Consider the following 12,459-nt stretch of genomic DNA (forward strand, 5'->3'; position numbering starts at 1 on the left):
AATATTAAGATAAATGATCTCAACAATGGCAGGTGCTTGATGACATAATAAATGTATGCCATCGGCATCTCCAATATTTGGGCATGGAGAAAATGTTTCCTTATCACTTTGTCATTAATACTGAATTAATAATAATAAGCAAAACGGAATTACAGTAGTTTTTTGTTTTGTGCCAATGTCCTGCCTGTGTTAGTTTGATTTGACAATAAATACCCATACATGTTCCCTTGACCTTAACACAGAGTTACTGGATTTAAGTCCATTGTGTCATTTATGTGAGTGACTGAATTGGGGCAGCATGGTGGCTTAGTGGTTAGCACTTCTGCCTCACAGCACTGGGGTCATGAGTTCAATTCCCGGCCATGGCCTTATCTGTGTGGAGTTTGTATGTTCCTCCCGTGTTTGCGTGGATTTCCTCCGGGTACTCTGATTTCCTCCCACACTCCAAAAACATACTGGTAGGTTAATTGGCTGCTATCAAAATTGACCCTAGTCTGTGTGTAAGTTAGGGGATTTGGACTGTAAGCTCCAATGGGGCAGGGACTGATGTGAGTGAGTTCTCTGTACAGCGCTGTGGAATTAGTGGCGCTATATAAATAAATGATGATGATGATGAATTAAGGCCCATTTAATACAGTTTGCTAGATGACTGGCAAATCTCAGCTGACTGGATTTACTTTCAGTACCATCTTTATCTGATTCATCCCAATAAGATGTTAACCAGGATTGCTGATTATTTGGTCTAAAATGTAAAAGTTGCCTGTCCAAATCACTGGGTTAAAGGACCACTAAATGGATCCGCCGAAGCTTCAGCCAGGGCTCAACAACTAGTCCACCCCCTAAGGGGAGGACCTACCTGGGTGTTCAGGGGGGCCGGAGCCTCAGGGCCACACAACTCCCCCCCTAGATCTTCTCGGGGACAAGAGCCTTAATGGGGCCTACCCGCACACAATAAAATCCGGAAACTGTGACATAAAAGTGACATTGACAAACGTGAAGAAAAAATAAATAACTGCAGAGTGGGTACGGCCCCAGCCTTATGGCTGGGCTTGGTATAAAAATTTTCTCGCCCAGCCATAAGGCCGGGGCAAATAGCGATGCTCAAAAAGAAAATGGTCAAAGTGCGTGGGTGCCAACATAATCACGTGCTTTAAGGTCCCATGACCAGTGATTTATGGCACCCCCTGGGTCGCCACTCCCGGAGGCACATTTGTCCTAGGCTTTCATAAGCAGCAATCCCGGCCCCTGGCCAGAGGACCAAGTGCAGCTCTGCCACAACTGCACTTGATCTTAGCCAAAAGGCCGAGAAGCGAAGGCCTTCTAGAATTTGAAATGAATATACTTCAGCATTCAGTGCTTATAAATTATGTTGGGGTGTTGTGCACATAAATTACACCAAGCACTATGCCATTAGTGATTGGTGGGTGTAGAACTCAGTATGCTCAGTCCAATGACCAATCACAAGTCAGTATAACAGAGCACGTGCCAGAACGGTCACTTACTCAGCCAATCAGAACTCTGTGGACCGTTACACATCTGATCAGCACATTAACTGAGCCCGATGCGCCATGGCCAACAGGTCTCCAGTGTCATCACAGACAGAACATGTTACATCGGTTCATTTTAAAACGCCGGCATTGCCGATACCAGCGTCTAAACGCAACAAATCGTGTATATCCGGTCTGAGTGGACAGAAACGTCAGGACGCCATCCACAACATGGCGCTGCTCGTAGGGAGGAAGTGCCCTGCCTCAACAAAGATGGCGCTGCTCGTAGGGAGGAAGTGTCCTGCCTCAACAGAGATGGCGCACTCGTCCAGCCGGAACACCGGTGCTCCCGCTTCTTTGTTGTGGTTCCTCTCTCAGTTTGTCGGAAGCCATTCTGGCTTGGAATCAGATGCTATGGAACAAGCGAAGATGGCGTCTCCTAAGAGTGCTCCGAAGGATGCTCAGGTACTGGACGTGCTCACTAAATGTTAGTGTTGGTTAAAGTATTTGCTCGGGGACTAGCTGTAGCTGCTTTAGTACTACAAGACTCAGCATGCCTCGCTGGTACTTGTGGTTCCACAACACATATGGGTCTCAGGTTGTATATGGCTGTGGAGATGTAATAGCCGGTCTGTCAGATGAATATTACACCTTTAGTCTCATTTTATTACATTTTGTACGTACTCAGTGCTGCTCCTCTGTTATAACCCGACGAAATTCTCATTGATTAAGCCTCATTGTTTACATACCCAATGAATCATCATGTCCAGCAATTGACCAATAAAAAACATTTGTAATTTAGACGAGGCTGCTACTTGTATATTGACTATATGAAAGCAGTCTTTATAATCTCTCTCTCTCTCATATATATATATATATATATATATATATATATATATATATATATGTTACATTTCCTGAATTGCTTTCTCCCCTACATATGAAGTAGGTTTATTTACATGATGTAATGTAGAAGATAACTATACAATTGCCTTGTTTGTGTACATGACAAAAGTGTTGCATTTACATGTATATATGCAAAACTATTTTTACACATTCTATATGTGTAATATCATCATCATCATCATTATCATTTATTTATATCCTCTGAGACATAATAAATGTCCATTTTTAAAATAAAATGTGCCACATTCCTTATATTGCTGCTGGGTGAATGAAAAATGGATCAACCCTGGAGGTCTATATTTTTAAGACTTGTGGTAGTTAGGCTACATACACATTAGTGTGTGCAATGTATGTATGTTATGCATTCAATCTGCAATTTTTAAAGGTGCATCTCTGACATAACAGGAAGTTATCTTGTTCACGCCAAGCACATGTGTAAATGCTTTTAACCGTATCTCATTGCATCTGCAAAGTGCTCCCATTGAGATGAATGTACACTTTCAACTGCGTTGACATGAATAAAAAACACACAGCAGCACAGCTTTTTGAATGCTCTTGAAGGGAGGATTTTAAAGCCACTGCGTATGTATCCATAAGTGCTCACTTGTAATATTCTGGGAAAGTTTGTGCCAATAGCTAGGTGCTCAATAACTGGGATAGAGATCTATGCAGGTTTGTTTTAGGAGAATCAAACCCACAACCATCTTTAACCTAATTTTGGAATGGAGGTAGAGTGGTTTGTCTCTGCAGTCACACAGAAGCGGATCAGCCAGCAACTCGATCCTGGCTACCTGTATTACTTTAATAGTGGATTAGCTAGAGAAAGGCAATCACAACATAGGAAACCTTTGCCTAAACATAGACCCCCCCCCCCCCCCCCCCAGTTTTGCATATTAAAGTGTTGTACACAGTGCTTGTGTAATTGATATATTCCCTTGTAAATAAGCAAAAGCCTGCCCTTGTGGTGTTTTGCATGCAGCTGTGGTCGGCAGTTACTGCACATATATAGTGCCCAGCAGAGCCCACATACTTCCTATAACTGGCAGTGCTCACGTACTCATTGTGACCCTATTGTAGTGAGCTCTATGCATGAGTATTTTAGTGACTGGTATATGACACAGAGGGCATTCCAGTGATCCATATGCAATATATACCTTTAATGCACTAGACCACATATCCATGGCAGCGTTATAGTGCAGACCCAATACATGTGGTGACACTATAGGTACCCATCCCACCCTGTTTCCTCTGCACTATATTTTCTAGGGAAGTGCTGCTTGTACTTACTAGCGTGGTCTTGGTTGGGCCAAGCAGACACTGACTCGGAGCATGTGACTCTGGTTCATAGTGATGCACCATGCATAGCAGAATGAAGAGGGTTTGGAATGCAACCAAGATTACATTGCACAGTGGAGGGTGGGCTGTGTTTCACTGCTGCATGCGACACAACACTATGGTCAGTCACTCAGTAGGCGTCAGTGACTCGTTCTCTGAACACTGCACTAATATGTGACCAAATTTAAAATCACTGAAAACTGTGTTGTCATTTTTACTCCCCAGGATTGCAACGCAATAAGGACCTTAAGATACTTAAGTGTTCTTACTTTCAAGTTCCCCCAGCATCCCAAACTAATATCACAATTTTGTTCCCTGATTCACTCAAAAAATGATTTGGTTGTGGATGTAACGGAGGCAAAGTAAGGCTGTACTCCTCACAAGAGGTGTGAAATGTGGACACATTCCCTTGTAAAAGTCATCCAAAATCTAGTCGGGTCCCTTCATTGCGATATATGTACTGTGCTGCGTGAAAAAGGTGTGGTTTTATCAAATAGTGGGAATAGGTTTTAGAAAACAGTCTGAGTTTAGACAGAAATACTGGTTTATTACAGCGAAGTGTCCTTTATAGTGGTGGTCAGCATATAAACACAGACAGTACAAAAAGCAGAGGCTACAAGGTTATAAACTTGTGTACATTAGCTGCCAGATTTGTTTCTGCTTTCTCTATCTGGCACTGATTAGAATAAAGAGAGAAAATAAAAGCCATATCTGGCGCAATCTAAAAAAATAATTGAGCCTTAGCTGCTACCAAGAATACAGATTGGGTTGACTGTCACTAGGTTCAGACCCCTCATTTTTGGGATTAGTAATATTGTTTAGTGAAATAACAGTACTGCTTAAATAATCTTTTGGTGCTCTGCTTCACCTACCTGGTTTGGGTGATGAAGACTTAAAAATTCAAAGCAAGTTTTTATGTAGTTTGTGGAGTATTCACATAGGCCTGTGGTTCCTCCATCATCCACTTGTCTTGTGGTAGGGAAAGCAGGAACAGGAATGCCTGCAAAACAATGCAGCAACCTTTACAAATCACCTACAACATGTACCAGTATTCTGTTTTGCAGCCGTATCAGGCTAAAGCTACTACAAGCACAATTATTTGTAATTTTGGCTAGAGGCCACCTTTTAAGATTACTTGATCAGGTAAACAACTTGTTATGACAGCAATGAGAATAGCCCTTCTATCAATGAGCATCAAAGCTAATTTTCTTAAGGGTTAATTATTTGGTGAATAGACTACATAGGAAGAATAGTGAGTGATGTTTTGTTTAATAATATTCAGAGTAAATATTATATACAGAACTGTCTTTCTGTTTACAGGTTATGGCTCAAATTCTAAAGGATATGGGTATTACAGAGTATGAGCCCAGAGTAATTAACCAGATGCTGGAATTCACATACAGTAAGTGGATCAAACATTTCTTTATCTCACATGGCTCTTATGAAAATGTAATTTTTTATATAACCTAGTGGTATATTGGTGCTTTTAGTATTTTAGGAATACCATAGAAATTGAAAAGCATTTATTTTTCATGAAAGGCAATGCTTGCCAAAATACATTATATTCTTTGCATGAAATTGTGTTTAAATACGCTATGAAATTACTGGTTGTAGTGTTAGAATTAAGTATACCCCACTGTGTATATGTGTATGTGTGTATATATATATATATATATATATATATATATATATATATATATATATATATAATTTTTCATTGTGTCTTGTAAGTGCTTCCTGCACCTTTTGTAATTTTAGTCGATAGCAATCATTGGATGGCATGTATGTCCCCTTCATAACATGTTAAAATGTCACATGTCGCATACCCATCTTTTCATAGTTCACTATAGCAGGACGTGACCGCAGGACAGTTACAAATATTATGCATATTCCATTTCAAATAAACCTCTTTACATGTACTTATGTCTTAAAATATATAAATAAATAAAGCCCTTTTGTTTTCTGAACCCAAGACTTGTACACCTCAAACTCCAATACTTTTAAAGTCGCTAAGGTCTACACAGCAGTCTCCTGAGAGAGGACATTTGTCCACTGGTACCCCTGCTCTTTTGTTGTTTCACATATTGTTACTGTGGAGGCCTTTTCTGAAATTGTACAATAATGATAAATAAGTACTAACGGTAGCAGTACCAGATTGGGTGGTCATTACACTTATCCAATCAGGACCCAGTTGTCATATCTACCAGTGTATCAGATCTCTCCTCTCCTCCAGTACTTCCAACACAGGTCTCCACTAATGGTCAGTATGGGACACACCTCCCCCAAAGTGACTAGAATGCTGTAAGGGGAGAAGATGATGGCTGGGGAAGGAATTATAGCTCTTACTTTTCAGTTTATGTATAAATATTATTCTAACCTGTATCATCATCAGCTATTTATATACCTGTATAAATCATTTCATAATTGTTGATATTTAAGGATATGTGACAACAATTCTTGAAGATGCGAAGATTTATTCCAGTCACGCTAAGAAGAATAATATCGATGCAGATGATGTCAGACTGTCCATTCAGTGTAGGACAGACCAGTCATTTACATCTCCTCCTCCAAGAGATGTGAGTATTGAATTTGATATGGTCTAGTGCAGTGTTTCCCAAACTCGGTCCTCCTGGCACCCTAATAGTGCATGTATTCTAGGTGACAAGTGTGTTTATTAGTACTACCTGTGGATCTGTTACAATGTGTCTGTCAGTCAGTAATGAATACACCTGTGCTCCAGCAAGGAGATATGGAAAACATGCACTGTTAGCGGTCCCTGAGAACTGGGTTTGGGAAACATGGGTTTAGTGTCTTTTGTAGAAGGATACTGTATAGTACGTAAAAATGTATACCTTGCAGTGCATTACAAAGCTGGACTTTACACACTACCCCCCCTCCACCCAAATAAACTCTTCAGTACATCCTATAACCCCCCGTACTGTACTAGTTCACACTGTTCCCTCCAATACATCATACAGATCCCCTATACATCTGCAGCACATTGCACGGTCCCCTCCATATATTCTATGGCACATTGCACTTTCTTTAATGAAAGTAAAATCCTCCCCCTTTCTCGCTCCATTCTCATGTCGTCTTTTCCTCCTACTGTATAATACAGTGTGGTCACAAACTACTCCTCTGGATGGTTAGTGAGTCCTAAATTGAAAGTTCTTCAAGCTGTCAAAGGCACTACAAGATTATTTTACAAATTGTGAAACTTCCATTAGAGAACTCTTGTTACAATTTGGGGAGGGGATACAATTGAAGAAATAAAAAACAAGTAAACTGGAGAAAACTTTTAATCAACCAACATTGTGTAGTGTTAACCTGACGTGCCAGTGCAGCTATGTTGAAAAGTAAAGTAATTATCTCCTCACTCCTCTAAAAACAAATGAAGCTTCTCCCATATTTTTAGGATAGTGCCCTGGTGGGATCTCATACAGGTCACAAGCCAAAATCTTTGACATGTTGTATGGTCATATCATGCCATTATCCTATAGGTTAAGATCCCAATTACACACCATTAGTTGGTTCAGCATATTTAATGCTGAGCAGTAGACTTAACACCAACTTTGTTTTCTTAGTCTCATTACTTTACACACACAAATCTACAGTATTAATGTGGATTGCCCGGACTTTTCACTCTCTCAACAGTGGGAGAAGCTAATTAATGATTTGTTAGCCATGTGGAAAGGTGCTGTATGTTTATATCAGTTGTACTCAGGAATAAGATTTGATCACAGTGCTGTGAGCCTGACATTACCACTTTGAATTAAACTAATTGTTCTGATTAATTCTAACATGGTCATACTGTGTACGCCACCATTTTTGATCATATAGCGTTTCCTTTGTACATATTCATCATCTTCGCTGCCTTTTTAGGTCACTGGACGTCAGACTGCTTTGGTTCTAATAATATTCACTGTTTTGTGTAGTGACATTTGTCACTTTAATTTTTTCTTCAAGTAACAGAACCCATACATCAATACTGTTTCTTTTCCTTTATAGTTTTTACTAGACATTGCAAGACAAAAGAACCAGACACCTTTACCCTTAATTAAACCATATGCAGGACCTAGGTTGCCACCAGATAGATACTGCCTGACTGCACCAAACTACCGACTTAAGACAATACAGAAAAAGGTATGTACATCCAAATGTCCACGTGCTGTGGGGATGTGGGAAAGTGGTTGCATTTTGTACGTCGTTGAGCAGTTATGGGATTACTTAATAATCTGGTATGGCACAAATGTGCTGTATTACATGCAAACCACTCAGACATTTCATTTCATTTCTTAAACTGTGCTAGAAATAAAAGGATCTGATTGGTTGGTCGGTTTGGATGCATTTGTGCACACTATACTATACTCTAGAATAAGATCACCATCTATTATATATGCAGGAAGGACATTGTATCTCAACTTTTCAATTGAAGTGCATTCTAAAATTTAGCAGAACAATGTATATTTTCAGGTTTCTAATCTTATTTAAACATAATTTGAAGGGCTGTGAATCCCTTGAAATGTCTGTTTTGTTACTTTCCTATACTATTTTCACATTTGGCAAGCTGTAATGGATCTAGCTTTTTAACAGGTTAATTATTGAGTGGTATTGCATAGACCCAATTAAATGGGTCATAGAATGTAGATATTTGAGGAGCAGGCATGCAATTTACCATATTCACCTAGGACTTAGTAATTTGTTCCGTCTATACATCTGTCCTCCTAAAAGACAAAGGGGTAACTTTATCAAGCTGCGAGTTTCCAATGAGTTTGAAAAGTGGAGATGTTGCCTATAGCAAACAATCAGATTCTAGTTATCATTTGTTCAGTACATTCTACATAATGATAGCTATAGTTTGATTGGTTGCTTTAGGCAACGTGTCCACTTTTCAAACCTGCCTGAAACTCGTAGCTTGATACATTTACCCCCAAGTGTTGATATGTGAGAACAATGTGTTCCAGGCTGTAGGTCATTGTTATTATTTCTCTAACACTTTTCTCTTTATTTGAACAGCTTCCAGCAGCCGGTAGAATAACTGTTCCAAGATTAAGTGTGGGGGCTGTAACAAGCAGGCCCAGCACTCCTACACTAGGTAAGCTGTACAGCCCTTACAGCCCTTTTCCATATTTTGTCTAGTTTGCCCTGACCGATCTTGTTTTTAAGTATATTTTCCATGCCATAACAGGCTGAGGGAGAGTCAAGTTAGAATCAAGATGGATATTGTAGCTGATATTTAATTTTCTTTCAGTGCGCATCAATATATCTATTGGAGCTCCTTTCCTGGGCATCTTACGAACTGTTGCTATAGGACACCCTCATCCTTCCCATATGTATTCTATCTCTTCTATAAACTAAACACTGTGTGCATTGATGCCACTTGCCTAAAAATGGCCCTCTTATTCAGATAATGTCACATATATGACCCCCTGTGTTTGCTAACTTAAAAGTGTCAATGTCCCAGGTAGCTTCTGTATAGTAGTAAAATAATTGTAAAGTGAATCAGTCTTCAAGGGGATGTATTTTTGAACATAACAGTACAAAAACTATTCCATCTAACCTGTTACTTTTGGAAGGTTCCACAGCCATGACACATCCCAACTCCAACGAGGCGGCTAAATTGGGCTATTGATGTGTTAAGTGCGCTGCATTGCGGACCCTCTTACATTAGTATGTGGGTGCATATGCAATTGTTTTGGTTGGATTGTTATTTATGTACACAGTGTGCATAATTTGACATTTTAAGATAACTATAATACACTCCATAATTTTGCTGAACACTAAGTATTAATAATGATCTTTTAAGGGACACCCTCAGCTCAAACTGTGTCTGTTTCCAAAGTTGGTGGCACTCCTGTGACTCTGGGTGGTCAGCGATTTACAGTTCAGATCCCGACTTCGCAGACAACAGTTAAGACAGGTTAGTAATGCTTTTCATGTTCTGCTTTCTTTCTGCATCTCATACTGTTGTGAATAGTTCTGCTAAAGCGCACCTGTTGTCCACACACAGTGGACGCAGCGGCTCTATAAGATAAAATAGAGGTCACGAGAGAGTAGCCTATCTATGCATTAGGACGAGTGCTGTCTTTAACATGCATTCATGTGTAAATATGCTGCAATAAATGGCTCTTCATATTAAAAGTTGTTTTTTTGATACATTGTAAATCTGTGACTGGTTCCATAGGTGTAAAATAATTAGCAGTTTGTGTTAAGCATAATAAGAGCAATTACATTTACGTTTATCACACTGATCTCTTTGTAGCTGTGTGTTAAACTCTACTTTTTTTTTTTTCTAGCAACCCCCACAACAGCCACAGTTCAGAATGTCCTAATCAACCCTTCCCTGATTAGTTCAAAGAACATTCTCATCACAACCAACATGGTGTCCTCGCAGAACGCAGTCAGTGAATCCAACCCACTAAAGCGGAAACTTGAAGAGGATGAGGATTACGATGCACTATAAAAGTATAGAAACCTGTGTTACAACAAACATAAAGAAGACTTGGATGGTTTTCTGGGTCCCTTTATGAAAATCATGAACTTTTAGTAAGAGGGGACTCCAGGAAATGTTGTTGTTTTTTTATTTGGAGGAATAAAAAAACCCCATTTATATAAATCCGATACATGATTTCAAACATACTGCGTTTGCCATGGATTAAGAACTTCTGCTTTTCAATTACCGGAGAAACATACACTGCTCCTATGTAAAAGGTGGTGGTATTCACATTACACTGCTGTATCTGCCCTTTCACATACACTTGTATGAGAGAGGCACGGCCGGAGGTAGGCATTGCTCTGCGACAAGCGTAAACTGCTGCCTAAGTCTCTGATTTCACTTTAGTACTACATCCATAACCAGAGCTGGGGAAACCCACTGATCTAGGTAGTCAATGTCTCTACAGATGTACTTCATGCTTACCTCTCTATCAATGTCAATGGATGCACATCTTCCTTGGCTCTTTAAAACAACATGTTGATTTCTTGATTTAAATTACTGGTTTTTGTTTTGTTTTTTTGTATATAACTAATATAAACCACAACAAAAAGGAAGAGCTATATCCGCACACAGTAGAAACCCCAAAAAAAAGCTAAAAAATAATAATTTTAAGTGAAATAAAATCCCGGCAAATTGACACAACAGTCATTAAATACAATGTAAAACATAAAACCACAAAAAGAAATGTCACAATAGCCTATAAGCTTAAAATATTGCATCATTAAATGGCGAGGGACATTTAGCTGCAGCAGCTTTTTCAATCTATGTAATCATACACCCCTGATGTACGTGTTTGTATATGGCTTTAATTGTCTTTATGTGACTACAGCACTCTCCCTTTAATTTTGTTAATTTGACTTGCAGGGATTGGTTGCTGTTTGGCTTTATATTTAGACATGTCAAAATAACGAAGCAAGTTTGTTATGGTCGTTAAATTAAGGGTTTTTCTGTGCAGACAGCAGGTTTAAATCACTGTCCGTGTCCTCCTGGAAATGAAGTGACTGTGCCGAATGGAAAGTCCACCCTTAAAGGCTACATTTAGAATCTAATGTTATGTACAACTCTGCCTAGCTTAAGAGTAGTGACAGCCTTTACTCCTGTGTATATCAGCCGCAAGAACCCCCAGTGTTTGTTCACTTCTTTCTCCTGCACTATGTTGGATTTCTCTTCTGCTAATACTGATGCATTATGAATGCTGCTTGTAAAGGGAACAGTAATTGCAGTATCTGCACTTAAATCAAAAGTAATAAATTCCCTTTTTTTATACTTTCATCAGCACCTTCTTACTGTCTTTTTAAACTCAGTCTCCAGACAGCTTATAATTGACAGACAGGTAACTATTCATTTCCAAGTATTGCACCTGTTTTTAAATTACTTTCATGTGACAAAACGCCTTCTTTGGAGAGGGAAGACGTGGTCCGTACAAGAGCATGTCTACTTACATACCGTATGCGGTGACGGCATGTTTACTTACTGACTGTGCCAAGCAGTGCCACAAGGTGGAACTTGGAGGATGCAAAATGCATTCAATTAAAAGTACTGCACTCTGAGAGCTGGAGCTAGAACCAGAGTCCTTTGCAGCATGGAAATGGGTATGCATGTAAAAATGTGACCTCTCCAACCCTTTACTCATTCTGCAAAATGAAACTTGATAACATATGTTTACAAAGGTTCACTCTGTAAAGAAATGTTACAGATCAGTGGTAGAGCAGACTTTTTTTTTTTTTTCCTATGGTGACCCACTTTGGATTTAATTTAAAAATCAATAATACCTTGATTACTGATATTTACTTTATTCCAACATACTTATTTTTGCACACCGAATGTTTGCGCTATAAACAAGGCGATTGAACTGGTCACCTTGTAACGGTACTTGGCTGTGATCCATCCCATTACATCTTTAACAGAGAGGCACAATCCTGCTTTGATTGTAAAGCTATAAAAAACACATTATAAATTGAATTACGCAGCAGTGTTCCTCTTCTATAAGGCCTTGTTTATATCTAAGTAATGCACTTAACAGCCGGTGACGCCTGAAAACCGCATTACAAATAGGATAAATGTTTTTTGTATGGCTTGTTCCCACCACAGTGGCCTGAAATGTTAATGATCCGTTTAAATTTGGAGATACCAGTACGTTATTTTATCGAGTGCATACAAAACATATTAAAAATACATCTAAAACATTCTTAAGTTTCCTGCGTTTTACCAATTCTCCCAGTGCATTTTTATATG

The 12,459-nt window shown here is 39.2% G+C and overlaps 1 protein-coding gene across 2 annotated transcripts; it reads left to right on the plus strand.

Annotated features, from left to right (window-relative positions):
* Window positions 1–1,580: 1,580 nt before the first annotated feature.
* LOC142102366 (transcription initiation factor TFIID subunit 9B-like) lies at window positions 1,581–11,500 on the plus strand. 2 transcript variants are annotated; one of them, XM_075187199.1, is made up of 7 exons: window positions 1,581–1,952; window positions 5,049–5,130; window positions 6,168–6,304; window positions 7,737–7,871; window positions 8,745–8,823; window positions 9,535–9,648; window positions 10,025–11,500. In XM_075187199.1, the coding sequence occupies exons 1-7, from the start codon at window positions 1,719–1,721 to the stop codon at window positions 10,189–10,191; spliced, it is 948 nt and encodes a 315-aa protein (XP_075043300.1). In that variant the 5' UTR covers window positions 1,581–1,718; the 3' UTR covers window positions 10,192–11,500. The 2 variants fall into 2 exon arrangements, with proteins under 2 accessions (XP_075043300.1, XP_075043301.1); XM_075187200.1 differs by having other exon boundaries at window positions 1,585–1,952; window positions 9,571–9,648.
* Window positions 11,501–12,459: the final 959 nt, after the last annotated feature.

This window comes from Mixophyes fleayi, chromosome 9 (assembly GCF_038048845.1).
Source record: "Mixophyes fleayi isolate aMixFle1 chromosome 9, aMixFle1.hap1, whole genome shotgun sequence".
Classification (NCBI taxonomy): domain Eukaryota; kingdom Metazoa; phylum Chordata; class Amphibia; order Anura; family Limnodynastidae; genus Mixophyes; species Mixophyes fleayi.

Excerpts from the sequence above, each read along its gene's own strand:
- LOC142102366 (XM_075187199.1), top strand. The coding sequence starts at position 1,719 with ATGGCGCTGCTCGTAGGGAGGAAGTGCCCTGCCTCAACAAAGATGGCG. Across the intron at positions 7,872-8,744 it reads TTAAGACAATACAGAAAAAG|CTTCCAGCAGCCGGTAGAAT; the intron begins GTATGTACATCC and ends TTATTTGAACAG. Across the intron at positions 9,649-10,024 it reads GCAGACAACAGTTAAGACAG|CAACCCCCACAACAGCCACA; the intron begins GTTAGTAATGCT and ends TTTTTTTTCTAG.